This window comes from Leishmania martiniquensis, chromosome 17 (assembly GCF_017916325.1).
Source record: "Leishmania martiniquensis isolate LSCM1 chromosome 17, whole genome shotgun sequence".
Taxonomy (NCBI): Eukaryota; Euglenozoa; class Kinetoplastea; order Trypanosomatida; family Trypanosomatidae; genus Leishmania; species Leishmania martiniquensis.
In genome coordinates, this window is record NC_090152.1 from 246,418 (window position 1) to 272,426 (window position 26,009).

Here is a 26,009-nt window from a genome sequence, read left to right on the forward strand (position 1 = left end):
CGCATGGTGCACCGCTGAGGCGGGAAAGGGAGGGGTATACGGAAGGGACGAAGAGAGAGAGGGGGGGCACCCGCGCGAAAAAGCAAGCTACATACTCCTCTCACTCTCTCTCGACAGAGCTTGAGCGATATCGCGTGGGCACCAGCGAGAGAGGCGGCATGCATGTCACTGCCCCTTATCTGTGCAAGTGTTCGCGCATATACGCACCTCTCCCTCCTTACCCCCCCCCGCCCTCTCTCTCACGCGCGCGCATGCCCTCTCCCATCCGGGCCTTTACACAACCACAGGCAGCGAATCTTGTTGAAACGGCGGTGAAGAGAAGCGGGCGAGAGAAGTGCGTAGGCGATGCCGTTTCCGCGTCGAACAAAGGAGAGGGGAGGGTGAGGGTATCAGCACAGCTGCTGCGGTCGTGGAGGAGGGGAGAAGGAAAGGGAAGGGAATGGGAGGGACGAAGGAGGTGCGCGTGCACAAGCGAACAGAGACAGAAAGAGAGACAGAGAGGCGCACGAAGATGTATGTCATGGGAATATATGTGTGTATACGTGCGTTCAACAGCAATGCCTCACTGCTCATCCTCCACCTCAAAGGTGCAGTTGCCGCGCATAAAGGTCACGACAGGCCCAATGAGCGCCACACGCTCCGCCTTACGCCCAATCACAATGCCCGTCATGCAGCCACCGCGCCTGCTGGCCTGGTAGAACTGCAGGCGGTCCCCAACTTGGAAGCTGCCCTTCTGGCGAAGACGCAGCCAGTACGGCAAGATCGACGTGTGCAAAGAACCCGTCACCGGGTCCTCGTCAATGCCCATCCACGGCGCAAAGAAGCGCGAAACCACATCAGCGGTGCTGGCCGGCCCTATCATCATGTGATGCTCATTGAGGGCCGTCACGCCGAGGCCCTTGACGGGGCCCATCACACCCGGCTGCTCCTTGAGGGCCTGCGCGAAGCCAGGTGAGCTAAAAGCGAGGCGCAGAGACTCCCACACGGGTCGGCACTCCAGCACGTTATGCGGTGTGGACAGGCGCGCCACATAGTAGCCAGTAGACTTGGAGTAAGCAATGTCCTCCACACACTCGGCGCCGTAGGCCAGCCCGAGCGCCGCCGCCAAGTCGCTGCAGAAGTCATTCGGCACGTGCTCCTTGACCGACACTGCCTCCGTCATGGGAAAGTGCACCTCGTACATGTCGGGAGGGCAGGCGTAGCTATGCAGGGTCAAGCCGCCCGCTTTGGTGTTGGCGTCAGCCTTGCGGCGCACGCTGATGACGCCAGACTCGGTCACAAAGCAGATGACGTCTGTCTGTGCTGGCACAAAGAATTCCATGGGGATATGCGACACGAGGTGGCGCGTATTTTCTGACTGAACCAGTCGGGAGGCCTCGAAGATCGCGTGCCCCGCGGCAAAAGTAGCGTGGCCACACAGCGGCACCTCCTTCGTCGGGGTGAACCATCGCAAGCCAAACCACTGCGTGTGCATGCGGCGCGGGCGGCGGCCCATCTCGCCGCCCGCAATCATGGAGTTGGATGCTCGGGCGTAGAAGAAACTCATACTTGAATTCGCCATGGAGAAGCTCGAGCTGGGCAGCAAGCCAGGCGATGGCGGCGACGCAATGCTGCTCAGCATCTTCGCCGAGTGCAAAGGGTTCTGGCTCACTTCCATGGCATGCGGCGTCGACCCCGGCTGCCGCTCTTGGGCCGACATCACGGGTGCCTCGTCATCCTCCGTGACGGCCATGCTCATGCGGCGACGCTCCTCGTTGTCGTGCTTTACCTTCTCCTCATACTCCGTTTCGAACTCATGGCACTTATGCATGATCTGCTCGTGAATGGTGCGGATGCGTGATGCGGGCAGGCGGTAGACGAACGCGGTCTCCGACAGGTTCATCTCCTTCGACACTTGCTGGAAGGCGCGCCCCATCTTGGCGTTGCGCTCTACCGCGTACTTCTCGGTCGCCGTCTGGCGGTCCTTCTCCGTTACTTTTGTGTCCTGCGTCTCCGGCTCACCACGGCCTAGGCTGGCCTCGAGACTGCTCACAGCCGACCACTCCATGCAGTACACCGAGGTCGGCACAAAGCAAACGGCGGCCGGGTTGCCTTTGAAGCGGTCCGCCGTAAAGGCGTCGCACACCATTATCGGTGTGGACACGGCGACGTGGTGCGGATCCATCGCGCTTTTCTCCGTGTCTCGAAGGCGTCGCTGCTACCGCGGCAAAGGCGCTTATATTTGTGCGGCGCGAATAGAAGGAGGGGAGGGGGAAGGGCACGAGGCTTTCGTGAGTCACCAAGAGATCCAGAAAAAAGAAGAGGCACACGCGCGCCCGAGCACACCGAGGAACAGGCGCGGAGCTCGATGAGGCGCGGCACTGTGAGAAAAGGGGGAGAGGGGAGGTGATGAGAGCGAAATCGAAGGAAGATGAGGACCACGGCGTGTGTCAGTGGGGTGCCTGACCCCCCTTTTTGTTGCTGCTGTTGTTTTAGTTCGCCGTTTCACGTCGCTGAGAAGGACCCGGAGATGCAGACAGAGAGCACAAGAGAGAGAGGGAGGGGGGAAGAATTTTGTGTGTGTGTGTGTGTCAGTCGCCACATATACGAAAAAAAAAATGACGAGAAGCAAAAGTGGTGTGAAGACGTACGCCTGCGAGGGTGAGCAGCGCTGCTGGGGATCGGCGGTCAGTTATAAAAAAGAAGGCGGAAGACGAAGAAAAGAGGGGGGAGGGGGATGAGACTGCACAAAGAGGCTGATGCAACGCTGGGCAAGGTGGTCGCGGCTGGGCGTGCGTTCAGTGAAAAGGCACCCCCTTTTTTTTTGGAGGGGAGGGGGGATGAAAGGAAAGCGGTAAGCGTGAGAACAGAGGCAAAGGCTCCTGGGGTGATGTCAGCATGTGGATATCGGCATGAGTGCACGTACGCGCAGAGTGTTCATGGTGTGTGCATGTCCGCGGGTCGGATGAAGGGAGACGGTGCCGATGAAAGAAAAGGGGCAGAAAAAAGCACACGGAAAGGGGCGAACCGGCGACGGAGGCGAGAGGAGGAGGCAGAAGGAGAGTGGAAGAGTCAGACACGCGCAGGTCGTGTGTGTCTGTGTGTGTGTGAGTGAGCGGCGCGTATTAGCGGCTTTCCTTTCTCTTCATCGTTGTCCTTGTTGCAGCAGCAGCAGCTGCTGCTCCTCCGGCTCTGAGTGGTGCGATGGGGATGCAAGGCTGCACGCTCCTGCAACCACAGTCGCAGCAGCGGTGGCGGTGAGACAGCCATGCGGGAAGCGCATCCGTGAGGAGCTCCGCACAGAGAGAGCGCAGGTGGCTGGTGAAAGGAGAGAAGGTGATGCGCACATCGCGCCTCCGCTTATTTATTTACTTTTTCTTTTGTTGTACTTATCGATTCTGCAGAGACCTCCGTTGCCATCGGTCACCCGTGCGCACTGATGTGAAGACAGTGCGGGTTCGGTGCGAGTGATGCCGGCTGCGTGCGAGGCCTTGACGTTGCGCTTCGTTAGCTTCCTCAGTCCCTCTCGAGGCTGAGAGTGCAAGAGAGAGAGAGCGCTGAAACGGAGAGGCGCATGTGACGACAGTTCGCGTAGGCGCACCTTGAGTCCTCGGAAAGAGGGAGGAGGGGGCGCGGGCGGGGGCGGCAGACGGACTCTGCCTCCATCGTCCATCGTTCACCCTCGATTCATGTCATCCCATCGCCTCCCTTCACACATACACACACACACATACACTGCATCCGTATCTTCAGCCTGTCGATGCGCGCGCGCGTACACATGTGTGCCGGACCAGAACATCAACCGAAAACCGCACACAATAGAAGGCAGGACGAGTGCAACAGCACAGCACGTCAGTGGCCCAGAGAGAGAGAGGGGGGAGAAAGGAGATAAAAGCGGCGCACATGAGGAGCAGACGCGCGTAATGAGACGAGAGACGTCCACCAGAGAGAGAAACAAAAAAGTAAAAGAGGGAAGAGAGCGCGAGGAAGGGCGGAGGCGCGCACTCTTCTGTGTGTTAACATCGACGGCGATACCGCAGCCACGCAGAGAGGCAGGAGGGGTGGGAGAGTGAAGAGGCCCGAAGAGGCAGACGCCAGTACATTCCTGAGGAGATGGAAGGCAGCATATGCAGACATGTGTAGGTATCATCGCTTCAGCGAGCAGGGGGGACAGGTGGAAAGTGAATGTACATCTATTACTCCCCCTCCCTCCCTCCCCTCTCCTCCACCCTACCTGCTGCACCTTCCTCAGCAAGTGAGTGCTGCCTTCTCCGGCCCGACGGGGACGCGGCGTGACTGCGTGTGAGCGACGGTGGTAGAGAGGTACGCGAGAACAGCAGCTGAGAGGGACGGAGTGAGCGAGGCGGAGCATGCGGTGCAAACAGAAGCGAAAGAGAGAGAGACAGGAAAAGTTACCAAACACACGAACACAGGCGAGAAGAGCGTCAAGCACACCTGCGTTCCAAAATGCACACACACGCGTACGGAGTGTGGGCATGCCTGTGTGTGTGTGTGTGTGTGTGCACGTTACACGCTGCAGCAGGTGCTCCCCGCCTCGCGGTGGCACCGCGAACGAAGCGTAGCTCGACAAAAATAAGAAGAGGGGGACAGTACCAAAGGTAACACGGGCGAGGAGGAGGGAGGGGGGTAAGAGATTCAGCCGCCAACGCTGTGAGCTACATGCTTTCCACGAGCGCGCCTGCTCACATCAACCGTGAGAGCGAAGAGAAAGAAGAGGACGACTTCGCTCACGCGCAAGCGCGAGGACGCCAAATAAATTTTAAAGCGAAGAAAGGGGATGAGCGTTCGCCTCTTTGGATGCCTGCTACCTGCACAGGGCACCCGCGGCGACACACATACATACAGAGAGACGGAGAGGCACACGCGTTCAAAGATGCGAGCCATGCAGGAAAACCAATGAGCCCCTCCTACTACTCCGTGTCTCTTTCGCTGTCACTCTGCCGACAACTCTCTCTGTGATGGCGGCGACAGCGGCACCTCCTCCAGCGCATGGTCAGGGCACGTCAGCCACTCATGCGCCAGCAGCTCTTCCGCAGTGGAGCGCTGCCTTGCATCACGCTGGAAGCACCTCTCGAAGAAATCAAGAAGCATCGATGGGCACTTCTTTGGCACTCCGCTCGGCATTCCGCTCTCTTTGCTGATGCGATACATAATTTGAAAGATGTTCGTGCCAGTGATGCCCCACGGTTCGCGGCCCAGCAGCTCTAGCACTAAGCAGCCGACCGACCAAACGTCTGCCGCGCCTGTGTAGCTCCCCTCCCCTTGCAGCACCTCCGGCGCCATAAAGAACGGTGACCCCACCATTGTGTGGTACATGGCGGCACGTGCGGCCGCCGCCTCCGGTTGCTTTGGTGCCGCCGCCGCCGCTGCCACCGGCGCTTCGCCTGGAGGTCGTGCGCCCGACATGGCTTGCAGCGTCGCTGGGCCCAGTCGCTTACTACATCCGAAATCCGCGAGCTTCGCCTCGCCCATGGCAGAGATGAGCACATTGTCGCACTTGATGTCGCGATGCACGACGCTCTGCGCGTGCAGGTAGGCCAACCCCTCTAGCACCTGCCGCGTGTAGGAGCGCACGAGCGAGATGCTGAACGGCTCCTTGGCCTTCAAGAACTTTCGCCGCAGGGAGGAAAGGCTGCCACCGTGGCATAGCTCGAGAAAGACCTCCATCTGCTCGTTGCCTGCTGGCAGCACGCGCGTCTGGCAGCCGTAGTAGGCGACAATGTTCTTGTGCTTCAACGAGCGCATGAGATTGATCTCCGTCTTTAGCGCCCGCACCGCCTCCGCGTCCTCGCAGTAGTCGAGGGGAAACTCCTGTACCTTCACCGCCAGCATCTTTCCATCTTGGGTGATGCCCTCATACACCGTGCCGAAGGAGCCCTTGCCCAGCACGCTCATGCGCCGCCAGTCTACCAGCTTTGTCTCCTCAAGGCGGAACGTGTTCGCAAGATTGCTGGCCAAGGTCTCGTTGAACTGCAGCGACACACTCTCCGGGGAGGCAGCAGGCCGATCGGAGCAGTGCCCATGAGTGGCATAATACTCGTAGCGGCAGGAAGCACTACCCGCACCTCCCCCTCCGTTGTCAGCGCTGTTCACCGTGCTCGTCAGCATCGTCCTCACAAAGGGCGAGCCAGCCCCTCCTGGCGAGGTACGGTCGCTTGCGAACCGATCCACTGGAAGCCCGCCTTTCACCGAAAACGAGCTGGACGAGAGCAGCTGCTGCTGATGGGTGCCGTCGCCACCATCGCTCCCGATGCCTTGCGGGTGGAGTGAAAAATGCCGCTGTTGCTCGAACTCTCGGCGATGCTCAGTGTAGTACGCGTTGGAGTGGCGCACATAGAGCCGAAGCACGCCGCCACTGCTCTTGCCGTCATCCTCGAGGTGGCCGCCCGCGCTGCCGGGCAACGCGACCGTCGCGCCCTGTCCAAGGGGTGCGGAGAAGGACTTGGCGGCGTAGAAGGAGGACATCTGCCTCTGGCCTGCGTTCAAGCTCATGGCTCGCGTGTGGATATGGCCACTCGTGCCTACCTCATCACCCGCCGCGCACATTCCACAGCCACTCGCGCTCTGGTCACAGCAGCAGCGGTGCGAGTGCGGCGCCGCGGACGACGACGGCGGAGAGGCGTTCGGGCGGGGGGTGCTCTTGAGGCTCTCCTTACCCGCCATCATAGCATCCGTAAACGCGTCAAGCAGCTGGCCAAAGTCCTCCTCTGTGTCGATGTCGACGCGGTCACCGCACTGGTCAATGCAGTACATGTCGAAGTCGGTCACCTTTTGGAAACCGAAGCGTGACATCACCTCCCTGACGAAGCGGCGGAAGCCGTGATGTGAGCGATCGGCGAAGATGACCTTAACGTTCACGTCACCCTCTCGGGACACCTTTGCGCGAATCTGCTGCGTAGTCGTCTCCCTCACGGCCGTGGTCGAGTCGCGCTTCGCCTCGTTGCCGTTCGGCGTTGTCTTTCTCTGTGGCTTTCTGCTGCCGAAAGAGGTCGAGATCGTCGAAGAGCCGGAAGAAGAGGAAGCCGTCGAAGCATCGTTGTCTTCTTCGTCTTTGCCGTCATTAGCGCTGCTGCTGTCGGTGTCCATGTCCTCCTCGTCTGACGCAGCGCCGTCTTCACAGTTATCATCGTCGCTCCCCTCGTCGCTATCCTCTTCATCGTCCTCCTCATCGTCGCTACAAGTCTCGTCGGCATCCTCCTCGCCAGCTACCTGAGCCGCAGCGCGTCGCTCAGGGGCCCTGCCGAGTTCACCGGCCGCCCTCCCAATCACCGCCGTCGCGCTCCCCTCGGCCCCTCCGGCGCGCTGCGCGGCGGTGCTATGCAAAGGGCCCGCCAGTGCATGACTGTGTGCTTGTCGAGCCTCGATGACATCACCGCTACCGGTGTGGGCGACAGTGACGGCTCGACCTGTCCGCTTCTTATCGTGCAAAGTTTCCCCGGTCAGTGTGGGCGAGGAGGAGGCTGTGGCGCACACCTGCGGCGACGTTCGATCTTCAGGCGTCCTAATAAGGCTCGCGGAGGCGCGTGAGGGAAAGTGACGCGGGTCTGTGCGGCTCCATGTCTTTTGCAGCGCCGACCGAAGAGGTGAGTGTGCACCGTGCTGAGCCTCAGAGACCACGCCAGCCAGCGAGCGCAAGGCAGGAAGCGCGTCTGCGACTGCAGCTGCTACGTCACCGCTGCTCCGCTCACTGTGGATGGAAACGGTAAAGGTGTGAGCGGCGGCAGGGGCGGTGGTTGACCGCAAGTCTGGTGTGCCCCCTTTGGGCTGCCTACCATCATCTCTGCCACGATCCCTGTCGCTGAGCAGGGCGGGGAGGTGATGTCCAACGCTGCTGCGCTTGCCGCTCTTCTTTGTGGCAGGCGCGGCGAGGCTGCGACGGCCTGCGTTTGCGCGCCTCCCTGGCGCCAAGCCGACCTTGGACGATGATATCTCGGGTGTTGTCGTCTGTGCTGAGGGAGAGGCACAAGTGGAGTGCATGCCCCGCGGATTGGCCCCAGCGGCGGAGAGGGACTTCGCGGTCGAGGCCACGGCCGAGTTACTTGCGGCACGACTCTTCGCACCTGCGCCGCTCGCTCCGGGCGGCAGCAGAGATGCGGGCGAGGTGCGTGGGGGCAGGGGTGACAGGGAGTGCATAGCCGCAGTCTTGGGCATCGCGCTCGAGGCACCCGACGGCGGTGATGCAAGCTCATCCTTTTTTTCTGGGGTCGACGCGAAAGCTTTCGCCGAGTCGTTTCCTTTCACAGGGATGAAGGGGACGGTACTGCGTCTTTGCCCCCGACTGCACTCCAGCACCGCGGCCACTGTCGCCGCCCCGATCTCGGATGAGGTCGAGACTGGCTTCACACGCCTCCTAGGAGGCGCCCCCAACCTGTGTGCCGCTGATGACGAGGAGGCTACAGGCGCGACCTTCGTCGGCTCCTCGGGCCCGCGGCGCATCTGGCAACGAGGAGCAGCGACGCACGGCAGAGGGTGGAGCGACCTCAGAAAAGGGGGCTCCCAACGCAGATGCGCAGCTGTGTTTATGTGCAAAATAGCGGAGTAAAGTGTCTGTCACAGCACAAGTCGCTCCCAGTCCTGCCTCGAAAGAGCGTAGGCGCGCCGGTGTGCAAGTCCGCGTGTCTGCATGCACTCCTCGAGAGGCGAAGAGAAGCAGAGTCGCCGAAGCGGTGGCAAGCAGTTTGAGGAAAGGAGAGAAAGATTGAAGTACGTCAATCATGCCGTGGTACTCCTTGATGGCGTCACGTATGTGTGTGTGTGTGTGTGTGCTGAGGAATGGGACGAGTTGGGCAGCAAAAGCGGTGAGTGGGTGAGTTGTGACAGAGTGCGAGATGGTGAGGCGGACATTAGACGGATGGGGAAAGTTGAAAAAAAGGGGGGGCGAGTTAGCACGGCCGTCCGTGAGAGAGAGGAACAAAAAGGAAATGAAGAGGGGACGTGTGTAGAGTAAAGCCCAGCCCCACCCCACCCCTGCCGGACGCCTGGGCCTGGGCGCAAACAAAGGGGGAGGGGGGGAAGAGGAGGCCCCTGCATTATACACGGCACCTCACCACGCAATGAGACAGAGTACTTCCACGAAAGAGCGACACAGCGAGAGATGCTCGGCTGCCCTTTATATGGCCTCAGCACAGTTGCTGTGGCACTCTATATCCGTCTGTCTGCCCCTCACTCTCTCGCTCGACCGCTCACCATTTAGCATCGTTCAGGTATATATATATATATATTTGCTCGCTTGGCTCGTCCGTGGACACCAATCGTTTCCCGCTATCACTGCTTTCAGTTGACTTGACGGTAACGGCTACGGTGCGCTTTCGCCCCCCTGCCCCCTCTTCACTTTCACGTGCTGCCTCAGTTTCGCTCTTGGGCTCACGCAAAGAGAGAGAGATGGGGGCCGACGAAGACCACCGTCACAGGCACAGACGCACATAGGCGGTGCCGTCGTGCGTGGCATGGTTACGGAACAGCGAGCCTCTATACGAAAAAAAGAAAAAATTGACCTAGTAAGTGGATGCCGAGAGGGGGGCGGAGGGGGTTGTACAAGGTGAAGAGGAGGGAGAGAGCACAGTGAATAGAATACGACGAGGAAGAGAGAGAAAGGGGCGTGTTGGCGCACAAAAGAATGGGGAGTGAAGGGCAGGGGCGCAGGGAGGGGGGAGAGGCGCAGGCATACACGGACAGAAGGGGGGAAGGAGAGAAGGAGGGGGGAGAGGACGGCACCTTTGTCGCCCGCTCTCCTTCCCGTTTATCTAATTTGTTTCCTGCTTTGGCCCGTTTTGCTGTGGGCGCTCCGTTTCTCATAGTGGTGGTCTCGCGCAGCGCAGCGTTGGATCGCGCAGAGAGAGAAGGGAGGGGTACAACGAGACGTGCACAGAGTCATCAAATGAAGTTTCTGACAGTTAAACAGCGATAACGGGCGGTGAACGGCAGGAGAGCGCTTCGCTGGCGTGTGTGCGTGTGTGTCATGAGCGACTCGCTCGTCGCCTCAATGCGTTGCACGGCTCTATAAGGGTGAGTAGTAGCGCAGCACTAGAGGCCTGAAGGGCTACCAAAATAGAATAAAAAAGGAAAAATGCTTTAGAGGATCTAAAATTTCACCGATCACGAGAATGGAGAGGGGAGGGAGGGAGAGAGAGACAGACAGAGCGATGCCGCCACTGCGCACAAGCAGACACGCACGATCGTGCTCACGAGTAAAAGATAAGGGGAATCGCGCCGCCTCAGTCCCCTCGGCATCAAGCCAACGTTGACTGTATCTACTGCGGCAATCGCTGAGTGCGAAGAGAAGCGCCGTCTGGTGATGCTGGCCGAGACAGCGAGCGTTCCTTGCTGGATAATTGCCCGGCCGTATTTGCCGGAAATCCTTCCCGCAATCCGACAGGCCTCGCCAGGCCAAGTGGCGTCGGATGTTGCGCCCCTTCTGCAGCCGAAGAGCCGCCGGCAGGGTCAAGTCCCATCCTCAGACACCCTGAACAGTTCTCTTTGCTCGCGTCGCGGTCCTGCTCGCACACGTAAGCGGAGGAGGGCACCATTGTCGTTGAGCTGACATCCGGCGCCTGCGCCTCTGGCTCCGTCGCTGCCGCCGTCGATGCGCCGTACAGAGAGGCCTGGAACTGGTTCACGGTCGCCTCCATGGCGGCCGTCAAGGCACCGCTGCCGTCACACACGGTAAAGCAGTCGCGCAGCGTCGTCATCGATGCCCGGGAGACCGCCATGCTTTTCGCGCAGCTCGGCACAGCGTCAGGAGACGCGTTGCGCACGCCGCTGTCAACGCTCGTTCGCAGCTGCGCAGCCGCGTGCTGCAGAAATGAGGATACGAATGCGCCTCGGCTAACGCCACCGCCGCTGCAGCCGCCGTCATTGGCAGCCATCACGGTAGCTGCAGCGGCCGCCTGCTCACTCGGTGCCGCCTTCAGCATCGCCGCCGCCACGGCTGTGTTCAGCGTTCGCAGCGTCGCGGCGGAGAGCACCGCTTCGCCGCTTGTGAGATCGTCCGAGATCTGCTGCGCCACCTCTCGCGCACTCACTGTATCGCACGCAGTCGTGGCCGTCACCGCTGTGGTGGCCGTCGTTGTCGAGGCCATCGTGCTCGTCTCCGCAGAACTGGTGAACGGCACCAGCGTCATCGGCACATACGACGCAGGCGCACCGGTAGCCGCGGCAGCACCACTCTGAAGGCCCGTCTCCCTACTCCCACCCACGTTCACAGAGCCCTCCGGCGTGATGGTGAGCGGTGCCCAGGGTAGGAACACAGAAGTGTCTGGAACCGGGCGCACTGCAGTGGCAGCAGCGCGACAGCCGCCGGTCACTGCTGGCCCGGCCCCAACCCGATCCACGGCCTCTAACCAGCGAAGATACTGTTGTTCCTGAGGGCTGGAGTTTCGGGGGTGACACAGGACACTGCTGCGGCTCACCGCCCCCGAGCGGGCGGCCGTACTGCTGAAACTCATGGCTCCAGCGTCCATTGTAGCCCTTTCCACCTGCAGGTTCCCGGCGCTGTGTATACGGATCATACCAGTGCCGTGTTGCGGGTAGCGGTAAGGCAGCGCGCCGCGCGAAAGCGGCAGACCCGCCGTGCTGACGCTGCTCGAGCCGGGGGCGTCGCTAGCGCCTACGCTGGGGTTGAGCAAGATCGCCTCACCACTGACAGCGCTGGAGCGGTTGTTGCAGTAAGTCCTGCGGAAGCTGTTGTTGCTGGCAGCGCCAGCGACGTTCGAGAAGGGCAGCGCCGTCCCTGCCGGCACCCGCTGACGACGCTCACCGAAGGCCTGCGCAGCGACAGAGGAGGGGGCGGCACCGTCAGAAAGCCCTGTGGCGGACATGCGGCGAGGATGCGGGGCGCGAAGCTGGTGGGGCACCTGCTGGGAGGGATGATGCGCCTCGACAGCCCCAGCCGCCACACCTCCAGCATACCGTCCTCCGGCGCTGGGTCGCAGCGCCCCCATCCCGAGAGAGGCGCTGGCTGACGACGTCAGCGGAATACTCAGGGAGCTGTCGTTTGTGTTCAACTCGCTTGTCGGCAGCCCCGCAGTAGACGGGCGCTGGTAGCTCATGCTCGTCAGCAGCGACCTGCAGTCGGCGTTAGCTGCAACGTCGGTATCGTCCTCCTCCGCGGCCGGCGCACCACCAGGCCGGTCTCCTTGGTGCGATCCGATCGGGGTGGTGGCAGCTGTGCAACGAGGCGGGCTCTGCTCGCGCTGCGGCGTCTCCGACAACTCGGGCGGCTCCGGCACAGGAGATTGGCTGTCGTTGGTGGGTTCCGCCGAGAACGCGCTGAAGTTGCCGTCAAATGTCCCTTCGCCCCCCGGGCGCCCTGCGGTCGACTCGCGCTGAGTGCTGCCGTCGTTGGTGTTGCGGCGTCGGTGACAGTCGTGGGAATGCCCGGCAAGAAGGAGCGGGGTCGCAGGTGGCAGCACAAGGCTGCCGGCAACGTTGGCGACGCTGGCCCCGTCAGCATCGGGCTGGGAAGCGGCGCCGAGGTGCTGCCGGACGCTCGCCCATCCCGACATGGAGAAGCTCAGACGACGATTGATGCACTCCAGCGTTGAGGCGGAGAGTGTGGAGGCGGGGCTGAAGATCGGCCCGGCGGCATCGCCGTGACCGCTGTTCGAGCGGCGCGAGAGGCTCTTCTCACGCTCGAACTCGCCGAGGCCACCGTCGTGCGAAGTTGCCCTCGAAGCGGCACCAGTGGCGTAGGGGATCTCCGGCACCGGCGACTCAGCGCCACCGCCGCCAATATGCGAGCGAGAGCGCCCATCGGCCCCTGCAACAGGGCCGGCCGCAGCCGCGGCAGACGGCAAGGCGTCCACGACCTGCACCGGGATCCAGCCCTCCCTAATAATCTCCTCCGGCGTCAGTGTCGCTGTGGCAGTGGTGGCAGGGATGAGGTAGATGACATCCTGATCGGAACGCACAGTTCGTCTCTCGCGAGTCGCTCGCGCCTGCTGGGAGGCCAGCTTCTCCGTTGCGATAGGCGCCACAGGCACCGGAGAGGCACGTGAGGCCGAAAACGAAGTGGCAGGGCAGGGTGGTGAGAGTCGTGGTACGCCGCGCTCACGGCCACCTGCGCCTGTCTGGAAAGCCCTGAAAGAGATCGCCGGTAACGAAAGTGCCGGGGTCACCGCCGTGGGCGATGCATACGCCTCCGAGCGCGCCGGTGCGGCGCTTCGATAGCTGCGATCGGCCATCATAGAGGCATCCGCAATCACGGCGGAGTGGCTCCCTTTGGTGTTCTCATCTAACGGCACCAGCAATGTCTGGTCGAAGCTGAAGCTGTCGCCAAAACTGCTCCGAAGTAGCCAGGCGCCTGCCGCAGACGCGACCGGGAGACTTGAGGCGTCACGCGATAGAGCAGCTGAGCGGCGCACCACTCGGGCAATGCTTGGCGACAGCGGAGAGGCAGCTCCATTCTGGATAGGATGCGGGGCAGGTGAGCCTGGAGAGATGGGTTCCGCCACCGGCGCCGGAAGTACCACCGTAGCAAGCGCATCACGAGGCGGGCGGTGCGCCGCGCTATCACGCTGCTGTGGCAGGTCTGAGGCAGGTTGCGACTTCACCACCGGCGACTCGCTGCCGGCGGCGTTGCGGCGCGCTGCGGATGTCGGCGAGGCCTCCGACGTGGCGGTACTTCGAGCCAGTAAGATAGTTTGGCCGAGAGCGTAGCTGCCGTCCAGCTGAAGTGAGGCGTCCGCGAGGTAGGCAGTGCCGTCGTGGTTATCAATGAAGAGGTATTCGCTTGCCACTGCGCTGGTCGCCGCCGTGGTGGGGGCGGTGGCAAAGGCGCAGGCGCAAGGATCGGAGCGGTAGCACTGCTGTGGTGTGGGAAGTGGGGAGCCAGCCACCCCTGGCGCGTGCGTGTTCACTGTCGTTGCTGGTGACACCGGAGCCGTGAAGCACCGCGAGGCCATCATGTCTGCGGCCGAGCCCTTTTTGCTGCCAGACGAGACTGTGTCAGGCTCTACTCGATCCGGGTGACCGGCAGATCTGACCTCGGCCGGCACCTCACGACCTGTTGATGGCTGCTTCACAGGCGTCACCTCCAGTGAGCGAGGCATGTGTGGCGTGGGGCTGGCCGAGCCGGCAACCTTCTCCTGACTTGGCTGCTGCGGAGCCTTCACCGGTGTGCGACGCGTGCTGCCGAGCGAGTGGAAGTTGTTGTTCATGAACAGCACAGTCTCGAGAAATAGGCCGTCTTCATCCTCGTCGTCACTCTCCTCCTCAGCTTCTGCCGCGGCGGCAGCCCCAGAGTGGATGGCGCCGTTCGAGCGCACGCCGCAGCGCATGGAGCCATCGAGGCCGGCCGAGGGGGTGTCACTCACTGCCTCTTCCGCCGCCTTGGCGGCCTTCAAGCTCTTCCTAGGATCACAGTCGCGCCCGTCGTCGTCCTCAGCTGGGCCATCCGGTTCCCGTGGGGAGCTAGCAACCGCCATCGCCGCCACCCGCTTTGTTGCTGCCGGCCGATGCACGCTGGGCGACAGCGTCATCGAAGTCGCACTGAGCAGCTGTGTCGTGGCGAGCATGGCTGTGTAGTCGAGACTGGTGGCAGCGCGCGCCTCCGCAGCTTCGCCGGCGCAGTCCCTGTCCGCCTCTGGGCAGACGAGACTGGCAAGTGCCTCCCCGCTCGGGCGGCACCGAGGTGCGGCGCACTTTGGTGTAATGGCATCCTCGCTGCACATCACAGGCGTTTCCTCCAGCGAAGCCGGACGACCCTTTGAGGCGGTAATGCTCTGGGCATCACCTGCAGGGCCCCTCTCCTGATCGTGATAGTCACACTTGCCGCTACCGTTACCCTTTGGAGGACGTGGCGGCGGCGAAGTAGCCTCATTGCCCAGCATCGGTGTCTCGTGCGTCTGCATCGTCGGTTCCCTCTATTGGGTACTATTGCCCGTGCAGGCGGAGTCCCGTCTCTGGAGTCGAGGTTAGGTCGCTCGGGGCGCCAAGTGAGATGCTGTCGCAGATGTGGGACGTCTAAGGGCTGCGGATGTCTCCTCTCCCTCCCCCTCCCTCTGTCTGTGTGTGTGTGTGCGTGTGTGTGTAAGTGTACGTCTTCGAGAAGTTCGGCAGAATGCGCTGGGCGTTCAAGTAGAAAACGAGCAAAAAAAGGGAGAAGCAAGCGTGATTTCGGCTATGCTGAGGTGTGAGCGCGTATTGGGCGGAGGGGCTGTGTCGCTCTCCCTTCACCCGTCTCTGTGCCTCTGCAGTGCCGGCGTCTCGCTCCGCCGCCTCCTGTGAGCCGGAGAGGGAGAAGAAATGGGGGAGGGGTAAGGTGCGAGGAACGTCGCACTGCTTCTGTGAGGATCAGCGCAGCGAAGTGGAGCAGAAACGAAGTGAGGCCGCAAGTACAACAGAAAAGACTCTAAAAAAGACGTAAAATTGAGAGCTGTGCACGCACACGCGCACGCGCGCCAGTCGTGAGAAAGTGCTCGAAGCGGTAAGCGCCGGACTTTGGACTGGCGTGGCCGCTCGCTGGGTGCTCCGTGTGAAGGTGTGGATGTCAGATGCTGCTTCGGGAAGAGAGAGGGGGGCGCTTGAGACGAGGCAGTAATCACGACGGAGATGTCAAGAGAGAGGGCGAGGGGGCGAAACACGCTCACGAACGCGGCGTGCGGGCACAGGGATGAGCCTTTGTCGCGAGCTCTCTCCTGTCGTTCACGCACGGATATCCCCAAAGAGCGCAGGGCGCCGCTTACAAGATGTGTGATGAGCGGAGTGTGTGCCTCGTGGTGGCGCGCGTCTGCTTGGGGAAAAAGAGGGAGGGAAGGGAAGAGGAAAGCCGGCCGCAAAGAGGCCTAGGACGGTGGGGGACCGACGTTGTGAGAAGGCCCAAGCAATGACGTGAACGGATAAGGAGGAAGGCGTAAGACTGAAGGACGGAGAGAAAGAGAGACAGATATGGGCGTGTGCACGGGGCATCTCTGTATGGACAGAAGCCTATTCGTCCCGCTCCGCCCACGCCGCTCCCGCAGTGCACTTACGTATTGCGGTCAGCGGCGTCGGATCAAGCGCACCGTTTCCACACCCTCCGACATCCACGCGCACCGGTGATGGGTGTGGGGGGGGGGGCAGCGGCTGAGGTAAGTGGAGGTCAATGGATTGCGCTTTTCTGTGTATCTGTAAGAGAGAGATGAGTGGAGGGGAATAGCGACCGAAGTGGGGTGCACGGAAAAAGTCTTTCGTGAGCAGACACCCATGAACACCAGGGAGCAAGTGAGTACGAGTGGTGCTCGACGGCTTCGTACTGGTGACAGTCGGCTTGGATGGGGCGAACAAATCTACTCGGAGAAGGCAAACAGAGAAAGAGAAAGAGAGGAGGGGGGAGGGGAGGCATGCGTGGCAGAGCTGTTTTTTTTTTGAGGGGGGAGTCGCGGTGAGCCGGCAACAGTGAAGAGTGGCGATAGATATTTGAAAAAGCGAAGCGAGCACCTATGCACGAGCGCGAGAGGGGGAGAGAGGCGAGACGGGGAATGAGGCGGCACCACTAACGCTGCCACCACCGCCCCCCCCGAAAACAAAGCTGGTCTAAGTGGAGAGGGAGGGCATCAAAGAATAGCGAGGGAGCTGAAACGGAAAGGGGGAGTGTATGGAGAGAAGGAGGGGGGAGAAGCGGACAGCGAGTCACCCCTATCGGTATGGCCCAGTGCCCCACAGTGGGGGGAGGGGAGGGGGGTGGGTGCGCCCAACGTCAACAGACATCAGCGTCCCCCACCTGGTAGTAGCCCTCACGCTCTTTACGAACCTCTGCGGGGGCCATGCTACGCTCTCGAACGGGCGGCGACACATCCCGCCGCGACCGCGAGCCCGCTGTTGTCGCCACCGACCCCGGCGAGTGTCCATCCTCGCTCTCCCTCAGCTCGCCCCACCGCACATGAGTGGCCGTGGCCGAAATGGAGCCGCTGCGGCGCAACGGTGTGGCACAGCCCTCCCCCTCGCCAACCTGGCTGGGCACCACCGCCGCCGCGCCCGCAGAGGGGATGGCGCGCGGCACTGTCGAAAAGGGAGGAGGTGCCTGCAGACCACAGTACTGAGAAGGGCGCGCAGCTGCCAGGGACGACGACACCTCGCCCTCTTCCTTTGCACCGATCCCATCCTGCCGTGCGAGGGGGCTGCCGTATGCATCCCATCTCGGCCGAGGTGCCCCACCACCTCGCGGTCCTGCAGAGATCGCACATGAGGTCCCCGAGCGCACGCCCGACTCGGAAGGTGAACCACCACCGCCCCCACACCTCCGCTCCTGCTCGTCTCCCTCGTCGGCTTCCTCCTCTCCCTCCAGCTCCAGCTGCACGGGGTCGACATGACCGCCATGCCGCTCCACGTCCTGGGCAAACTGGGAAGTGGCCAGAAGGTAAAGGCGATGCTGGCGCGCACGCAGCGCGCTTGTGGCCTCGGCGTCGGCGTCCTCCATGACCGCCTGTGCCCGCTCCAGCGAGAACGTGTCCACCTCAGGCTCGCCGCCGCTGCCGCAGCTGCCGCAGCTGGAGAGCGATGAAGCGAGCCGGTCATCCACCTCCACCACGACCCCTGTGGTGCTCTTTGAAGTTTCCAAGACAGCCGTGGCACCATTGACAGAAGTGGCGCATGTGCAGCCGTTCTCCATCCCGTGCGAATGCCCTTGCACGCAAGTGGCCGGTAGGGACGACGAGAGGGGAGAGCCTAGCAGCTCCGGAGGGTGCATCGGCACCATAGATGGCGCCGTGGTGCGGATGGGTGAGGTGGGAGAGAACGTGCTACGGTCGCGATGGTGCGTCGAGACGCACGTGTCCGCGCCATTGCAACGCATCAGCCCCTCATCTGGACGGGCCACGGACGGCGATACAGTCCTCCGGCGGCGCTGCTGCTGCTGCCACAAGCGCGCCTCGCTCGACATCGCCACACGCGTGGGTTCAGCCGCCAGCGCATCAGCGAGGGAGAGTGCAAAGGAGCTGCTCAGCGACGCGGCAGAGAGTGATGTCGCCGAAGGGGACACGTGTGGGCTCTCGACGCATTTGCGCTTCGTATTTCTCACCTCGATGTCCTCCATTGTGCGATCGTCAGCATCGCTGTCGCAGCCTTGACCGATTCTGGGAGTCCGGTGCGCAAAGGTTGGCGATGTTGTGGGGGAGGTGAGATGGCTGCGGAGGGGCACTCTATACTGCGCAGAGGTCCGCCCCGCCATGTCGGCAAGTGAGACGGGCATCGGTGAAAATACGCGACGGCACCCCTCTCCATTGCGCCACTCGAGCCGGGTATCCTTGTCGTCTAGGTCCAACTCGCTGGCGCTCCAGCACGCGGGAGGTGGGCGGGAGCCGCCACAGGTCCCGTCCGCTCCGCACGCTGCGCCACTCCGCTCCCAGTTCAGCGGCGTCTGCGCGGCGCTACCCCGGTCGCTCCACGGTATATTTGACAGCGAAGTGGTGAAAGATACGCGAGATGGGCTCTCTGAGCGCCAACTCGCAGGGCTGCCGCTGCCGGGCCGCACAGATGCGAGCTGCTGAAGAAGCGGTGGTACAAAGGAAGGCGTGGTCATGGCAAGAGCGTCTCTTCGCTGAACCTCTGCAGTGCCCTGCCACTCCTCCAGCTGGGCAAGCTCGCGTGCGCTCAAGACCGGCGACGATGACAGCATGGCGGCGCCGACCTTCATCGTGGAGCTGATAGGAGCCGTCGTGCGCGGACTTGGCAGCGGCGTAATGAGGGACGGCGACGAGACCCCTGAGAAAGACGGCCCATCCTTGTAGTCTTCGTCGTCGCAGTCGCCCCCACGTCGATTTAGCTCCCACCCACCCAGCAGCGTAGCTGCTGTGCTGCGGTCATTAGCGGCGCTTGCGCAACTCCTGCCTTGTAGACTAGACGAGCCCATGCCGTGCGAGTTTCCGCGATCTGCTAAAAATATGCACTCTCCGCTATGGGCAGGCGCAGCGGCGCCATCACTGCTGCCACAAGATATGGGAGCAGAGCTCTTCGACGCGGTGACGGAGGTGGCAGTCGCCGGGTGAGAAAAGAGTTGACGCCACGACGGAGTCCGCCGAGGGCTTGTCGGTGCGCAACCCACCTCAGAGCCCTCTTGCTGGTGGGGCAGCACCTCGCTGCTACCCAAGCTAGCGACACCGCTGAGACCACGCCCGCTGTTGACAGCGCTGCAGCCGCCGCTGCCACTGCTACTGTCAGCTCTCGCTGACCTCGCGCCGGGTTCTGCCTGCCTCTCTATCTCTTCGTTGTCGTCATCGTCTGCGGAAGCGACCCAGGGATGCGACAGCCCCGCTCGCACATCACGCGGCACCAGCGCGGAGGCGAAAGATGAGGCGAGGCTGTCTCTCTGCGAGACAGACGCGCTGCGCGGCTCCTTCGATGGACTGCACCCGGCAGAGCGCACTAAGTCCCTCACTGTAGTGACACCGCCCTTTCCCGCATCCCCGCTGTCATATTGGGGTGCGGTGGTGCGCAGTGGTTCGCGGCGCGGCGTCCACTGCCGCCCACGCAGGTGCTGTAGCCGGCGATTCTGGAGAACAGCATCAGCGACATGAGTAGCGGTGTGCGAAGGAGCGGGCATTTTGGCCGGCCTGACTTGGCCACCACCCCCTTCATCCGCACCGGTATCAAGGGGTGAGGCTGGGCTACTGAAGCCGCTGAGGCTGGCAGAGGTGAAGTCACCGTGGCTACCGCCACCACCAAAACTGCCGCCTAAGCCACCAGAGGAGGTAGTCCCTGTGGCAGCCTCGATGTCCCGCTGCAGAAAGGCCTGAAGTGCCGATCCGTTCTCTGACCCCAGCCGCCCGCTCAGCTGCTCTGCTGCCTCGATGCGTGCGAGTGACAGATGTGGGCTAGGCGAAGGGAGCGCATCACTGGTTAATGGCTGCATTGTAGTGAGCAGGCGACGCTCGCAGGCAGGCAATCCACACGACGCTGGAATCGCGCGGATGTGAAAGAGGCTGAGAGCTCGCGGTCACCGTCTGTGCTGCTCACGGCCGCGGCGGCGGAGAGCAAAGGAGAGGGAAAACGAATGTGTCTGCACCAAAAAAAAAACTTTCACCGGCAGAGGGAATGAGGCGAATCGCGCTGAGGCGCAATGTTGTGTGTGGCGCCCGTAGCCGGCGTCTGCGCAATGATGTAAAGCGACGAATGCGCTGAGAAAAAAGGGGGAGGGGAGGGCACACAGGCGCAGAGAGGTAATGTACGGGTGCGTCACGTTCGCGAGATTGGCGGCGGAGTGAATCTTTGTCCCTCTGTCGTTGTTAGCTAGCGTCTCTTCGATGTGGGTGCGCTTGGCGCTGTGGCGGCAGTGTGGACGCAACGTCGGCGTTGGACAGGAGGCGATCAGGCGACATGAAACTCAGATAGAGAGAGGGGGAGGGGTGAAAGCGCGCTCGCCAAGGCGTACGGTTCTGGGGAGGGGGAGCGGGCCCGACGTTGGGCACACTCCCACGGGTGCGCACCGAGACGCACGACCTGTTCGCCAAAGCACGACAGGCAGAGAGCACGGGGAGGGGGGGCTAAGAGTGGAGACGACGATGTCCCCCTACCCCCCACACACACACACAGGCACACAGACATATCACTGCACTCCGTCACGCAGCTCCTTTTTTGATGGGGCGCCGGGCGAAATCCACCGAAGTGCCCGCACACAGAGAGGCGGAGATCTTTTTGTCGGCGGAGAGACGTCAACACCACGGCGGTGTGCGACGGCGCAGAGGAACGGGAAAATGGACGGCAGCGAGAGAGGTCGGAGACCGCGCTGGACCGCCTGCGGGGGCGGGCAGGGAGGAGTCTGATGCGTCTGCGCGCGTGGTTGAGGGGTCACATGCACCGTCGCGCATTTCTCCTCACATCGAGAGCGGCACCCACAGGGGGTCGAGGACAAGAGAGCCAGAGAAAGAGCAGAGGTGCATAGGAAAACAAAAAAGGCGCAACGCGCGCACACTGCCGCACAACCAGCGCCATCACTTCGTGAGAAATAGACAGAAGCAGTGAGGGAAGAGGGGAGGCGAGGGGAGCTGTATGCACCACTCGTAACGCCATCGCCCCTCCACGTAAGGTTCGCGCAGAGCGAAAGAGAGAGAAGGGGGGCAGGGCGCGGGAAGAGCGTCCCGCCTCTCTTTCGATCTCTCAAACGCGCATGCAATTGAGGAAAGCAAGCCGCCGCTCTCTCCGCATCACCAAGCAGCAACAGCGGCCAACCAGCGTCAGAGAGCAGTGCTGCTGCTGCACAGGGGCAGCGGAAGTTACCGCAAAGAAAGCGCAGCGCACACACGCAGACATGCATCGATTAGATGCGAAGCAGATGGTGACCCTCTGCGCGCCCCGCAAGTCCCACCAAAGCTCCTTAGAAGCGACGCACCGATCCTTCACACTTCCCTTTGGACGCCACTCTACTATGCACAGCCCTTCAGGAGGATCACACTACCACATGTACCCGCTTCGGCGAAGGGGCGGCGAGCATGATGTCAGGTGGCGGCTCATCAGACGTCCGGCATGCCGTGGCGACCGTATCAGGCATTATCGAGGTGGATGGCCCCACTTCCGTCGACTGCGACAGAAGCGCTTCCATCTCCCCATTGCTGGGGTTGCCGAAGTTGGCGCTCTCACTTCTGCCTATGTCACTCGAGTGGCGCTGCTGAGCGGCGTGCGGCGAAATTCGCCTTGAAACGAATGGCGACTGGGGCAGCCGGCGAGGGAACTCATACGAGCGGTCCGCCGCTGCACCGGGCGATGCGCCGTCGGCGCTCGCGCTGGCGACAGCATCCGCCACGAAATCGCTGCCACTATCGGCGCCCACTCGAAGTATGTCAGATGCCTTGCGACTCGTAGCGCTCTCATTCTTGAGCAGCTTCGGCTGCGACCAGGCGCCTCTCAGGGAGCCGTCGTACGTGGCGGAACGTCCCCCGAGGGGCAACGGAGACGCGTCTTCGGGTGTGGCGCGTCTGTTCGCACAATCCACTTCGCTGGTGCTGCTGCGAAGCACGATGAAGTCTGTCTGCGGAGCCGCCTCAGTCATTGACGACGATGTCACCGAGACCCACCTGTCACCGCCGACTGCGCTGCTGCTGCTGCTGCCGGCAAGTATACGATAGGAAGAGTTCGCGGTCGTCTCGGCATTGCCAGCAACCCGGCACCCGCCGTTGGCGGAGAGCGACCGCACACGAGAATTATTCACGCCCGCCGCGCCGTCATCGTTTACGGCCGCTTCACTGTTCGCGATCGCCTTGAATCCTCCGGTCTTTCGCAAGATCGATTTGACGTGTGTGGTAGGCTGACGTATCTGCCGGACAAGCTCCACGTTTGTCGGCAGTAGAGTAGTGGAGAGGCCCGCATCGTGCCAGCGAGTGCCACCAGCGAAGCCGCCGCTGTCGCAATCGGCGCTGTTCATACTGCTCGAACGCCAGCTACTGCCGCCGGCGGCGAGGCTATGCGCCTTCGAGCTACCACATTCCCAGCGCGAAGTTCTAGGCTGGGTGGTGGCCGCCGCTCCGGTGGTCACCGCAACTGAAGGCGCGGTGAGAAGACTCTCGCTGTATTCCTGCATGGCGAAGCTGCGTTGCCGGGCAGCGCTGTACATGGGCAGGGGCGGAGTGCGCACGCCACCGGTACGCCCACCACCAGCGTTGCCGATGCCTGCGGTGCTGCTGGCCGGTATAAGGGAAAGAACGTCTGAGCGCTGCGGTAGGAGCACGTCATCTGGTGCGTCGCTGCAGGCAGGCACGCTGAAATTGGCGGGCCCTGTTGTGGCGGGTGCCGGCCTACGCGGTGGGGTCGGCTGCTGGGCAGGGATGCGCTGAGTCGGAGAGGCGGAGTCCTCAGGCAACCCCAAGGACAGCGTCTGCGTGACGGAAAGCTGCTGCTGCTTCCGTGGGGTAGACCTCAGCGAAAAGGCGGAGACGGAAAGCTGATCAGTCGAGGACACCGCCGGTAATGGCTGTGTCGACCGTGCTGACAGGCTGCCGTCGCTCGTGCTCACCCAGCGCCCGTCGTTCACTCCACCGGAGCACAACGCGGCAGCGCCGCCGTGACATTCGAAGCACCACCGCACAGGCGTGCCGGCCTGCGTGTTCATCGGCACCGATGCATCGACCACAACCCCTTCGGCACGCTGTGTGAAGGAGAAAAGGTGCTGATGCGTCCCAAGAGCGACACCGCCGTAGAAGCCCTCTGTGCTTTCCAGCTGCAGGCAGTGGCGCGCCTCGGCGGTGCGTGCCGATGGCAGCTGTCTTGCTCGAGGTGGTTCCGTCGGTGCTGCCGCGGTCTCCACCACCGTCGCTGACTCCGGCGGCGGCACTGAGAGCAGCACTGTTGATGGTTGTCGGGCTGCAGGAAGAGTCCCTGATCGACACGACGATGAGAGGCTCGACAGCGGCGACGGCGGTTTCATGGAGCGGATTGTCGGCAAGATGGATGCCCCTGTCGTGCCGGCGCCACAGAGTCCCTCCGCCAGGAGAGGGCCACCCTCAGTACTGTTGATGTCCTGCCGCAGCTCCTTCGGCACCACTTCGTGGTTGTTCCGTGCGCTGTGCAGCAAAGTTTCTGAGAGGGCGTCAGCTGAATCGGGTGTGCCCACCACTGCACCGCGCGAGGGCAGCAGAGAACGTGGGAGGAGGTCGAGATGCACGGTGGCGATAGCGCTGAGCGGCGCGTCGGTAGGGAGCATGTCGCCCGGGGAGAACTGCAGCTGACTGGCCTTATCGCAGCCGCGCGGCTTGTATGTGCTTGGTGTCTTCCTTGCATCCCAGTCCGCTGCGGGCCCTTCCCTTGAGGGTGTAAGCTGAGTCGACTGGGGCGGCGCGGATGTAGCAGGGGACACCAAGCCGAAAAAGGAAGCTGCAGGCAGTGCGCGAGGAGTGCCGCCATCAGCGGAGCTGGTGGCATAAACCAGATGCGGAGGCAGGGACGAGACCTCCGCAATCGATGACTCCTGCACGCTGTGCGTAAGGCGTCGGCCATAACGTTGCGCCGGCAGTGTATTAGAATCACTGTCGGGGGCTTCCTCAAGGCATAGCCTCCACGAGCGCACGGAAAAGTCGGCGAAGTCGAGGCGTTCCTCCGCCTCATAGGGTACAACGCTCTGTGGCGTGCCTGTCTCGGCTGCTTGGCCCTCAGGTGGTCTGGGCACCTTCTTCTTTGAGCCGGCACACCCCATGCGTGTAAATGCGACAGAGCTAGTTCAGTGTATCCGCCTGTCCGTGCGACGGACGTTGCGTCTCTTGGAGAACAGCAGCGAAGCCGCTGGTGCCAAAGGCATGCACAAAGGCGGCCGCGCCACTGAAGAGAGAGCTCGACAGCAGAGACGGACGCGACGTAGCGCACACCTCCGCGGAGTCCCGCACCGTTGAAGAAGCGGAGAAAAAAGGGAAAGGGGAAAGAGGAGAGAAGCCAAGAGATCTGCCACCGAAGGCGCACACACACATATATATATGGTGGGAGAGAGGGAGAGAGAAGCACGACGACTCACACATACACACTCAGAGGAGGGCAGCCCTTCGCTGGTCGCGTCAGAGAAACAAATGGGCAGCGGCTGCGCGCAGAGGAAGAGGAAGCGAAGACAAAAGTAAACGGTAAAAAAAAATGGACTGCGGCGAAAGCGAAAGGGGCGGGCGCCAAATACAAAAAAAAGCGGGCGAGTCGGGGGAGTCGGGGGGCGTCCAGAAGGGGAGGAGGGGAGGGAGGGAAGGAGGGAGGGGGGCGCCAGGCGAAGGAGGCTCGTGCGACAGGGATTACCTTCTCGTATTCCTTTTCCCACCTTTTCCCCACCTCCCGCCCGATCGCCTTTTTTTTTCTTAGCCTGTTGAGCAAGAAAACGTTCCGTACGGAGCGCTTGCGCACTTGTCTATCCCCCCTGTTGCCGCTCCCTTCCCTCGGGTCTCTTCGTGCTGCACGGGAACGTAAGTGTGTGTGTGTGTGTGTGTGCCTGTAGGTGTCTGCAAAGGGAGGAGCGGAGCGTGGGGCGCGCTGGTGTAGGTGGCGTACGATGAGGGGGAGGGGCTGCCGGAATCCCCGCCGCGAATGGTGAGAAGCGGATGCGGGCGAGATGAAGAGAGCAGGCGGCCGAGAAGGGAGGGGAGGTGCTGCGCGGCGTACGTCCGGCGTGGTGCAACTTGTGGTGTGAAGGCGAGAAAGGAGTTCACCAAAAAGAAAAAGAGGAACGCACTCGACAGTACACCGACGCTCGCGACCGCGCCGAGGGCAGGGGGAGGGGGGGAAGGGCGCAGGGGTACGAGGAGGGAGGAAGGTGCGACTTCAACTTCGCCCCTCGCCTTCGCGCGCCTATGGGTGTGGGGGAAGGCGAAAAAAGGCAAAGAGATGCGAGACCTTGCCCGCACTCAAGAGGTGGAGCAGAGGCGGTGGCGTGCGAGCAAACGTCACCGCCAGCAGCAGCGGAAGCGCGGGGACGTGACTATCAATGCAGGGTTGGGAGGGGGGCGATCACTGCTGATGGTGTACCCCCGCGTGCACTGGAATGTTCGCTTTCACTGCACTCGCGCACGCGGAGTTGATATCGCGTGGGCGAGAAGGGGCTAGGAGATGGGAGAGGGGCTTTGACAAGCTGCGCGGACGCGTGTACAGGTGTGCGCGGGCGCGGCGGTCTATGTGAAGAGCCCCCGCCTTCGGCACTGCGCGCCCTGAGAGCCGTGGTGGATGCAAAATATATATAGATGCATATAAATGTGCCCCATGTTGATGGAGCACGGTGCGCAAAGCGAGACGCGAGGGAGGAAGGAAGCGAGGTCCCGAGACGCGGACGCGGACACAGTACAGTAAAGCCGCTCCACGGGCGCATGCGAGGAAGTGATAGACGCCGTGTGGCGCACACCCGCACAGAGAGAGGAGGGCAAAGGTGACGGAGGAGAGGTGAATGGTAAGGGGTGAAAAGCGGTGAGGTGCCTGTATGCAAGCGTTTCTGGGAGAGAGGGGCACAGCAGCGGGGTGATGAAGAGACCTGCGGTGTCCACCCTCACCCTTCAGGCGGATGCTCAATAGAAGGGGGGCGCATCCATGCGCTGTGCCGTGACCTCGCCGGCGAGAAGCAACGCCGCGTAAAGCCCAGGTGCATTCGA

General features: G+C 62.3%; 5 protein-coding genes across 5 annotated transcripts; all 5 read right to left on the reverse strand.

Moving 5' to 3' along the window:
- Positions 1-562: 562 nt before the first annotated feature.
- On the reverse strand, positions 563-2,164 carry LSCM1_05527 (uncharacterized protein; the record flags this gene model as incomplete). Its single annotated transcript, XM_067322981.1, has 1 exon — positions 563-2,164. One exon carries the CDS (start codon positions 2,162-2,164, stop codon positions 563-565), a length of 1,602 nt encoding a protein of 533 aa, XP_067179616.1.
- Positions 2,165-4,932: 2,768 nt separating this feature from the next.
- LSCM1_05528 (uncharacterized protein) lies at positions 4,933-7,977 on the reverse strand (the record flags this gene model as incomplete). Its single annotated transcript, XM_067322982.1, has 1 exon — positions 4,933-7,977. One exon carries the CDS (start codon positions 7,975-7,977, stop codon positions 4,933-4,935), a length of 3,045 nt encoding a protein of 1,014 aa, XP_067179617.1.
- A 2,273-nt stretch (positions 7,978-10,250) lies between these two features.
- Positions 10,251-14,849, reverse strand: LSCM1_05529 (uncharacterized protein; the record flags this gene model as incomplete). Its single annotated transcript, XM_067322983.1, has 1 exon — positions 10,251-14,849. One exon carries the CDS (start codon positions 14,847-14,849, stop codon positions 10,251-10,253), a length of 4,599 nt encoding a protein of 1,532 aa, XP_067179618.1.
- A 1,826-nt stretch (positions 14,850-16,675) lies between these two features.
- On the reverse strand, positions 16,676-19,825 carry LSCM1_05530 (uncharacterized protein; the record flags this gene model as incomplete). The annotated part of the gene is made up of 1 exon (XM_067322984.1): positions 16,676-19,825. The coding sequence occupies one exon, from the start codon at positions 19,823-19,825 to the stop codon at positions 16,676-16,678; it is 3,150 nt and encodes a 1,049-aa protein (XP_067179619.1).
- A 1,533-nt stretch (positions 19,826-21,358) lies between these two features.
- Positions 21,359-24,094, reverse strand: LSCM1_05531 (uncharacterized protein; the record flags this gene model as incomplete). The annotated part of the gene is made up of 1 exon (XM_067322985.1): positions 21,359-24,094. One exon carries the CDS (start codon positions 24,092-24,094, stop codon positions 21,359-21,361), a length of 2,736 nt encoding a protein of 911 aa, XP_067179620.1.
- Positions 24,095-26,009: the final 1,915 nt, after the last annotated feature.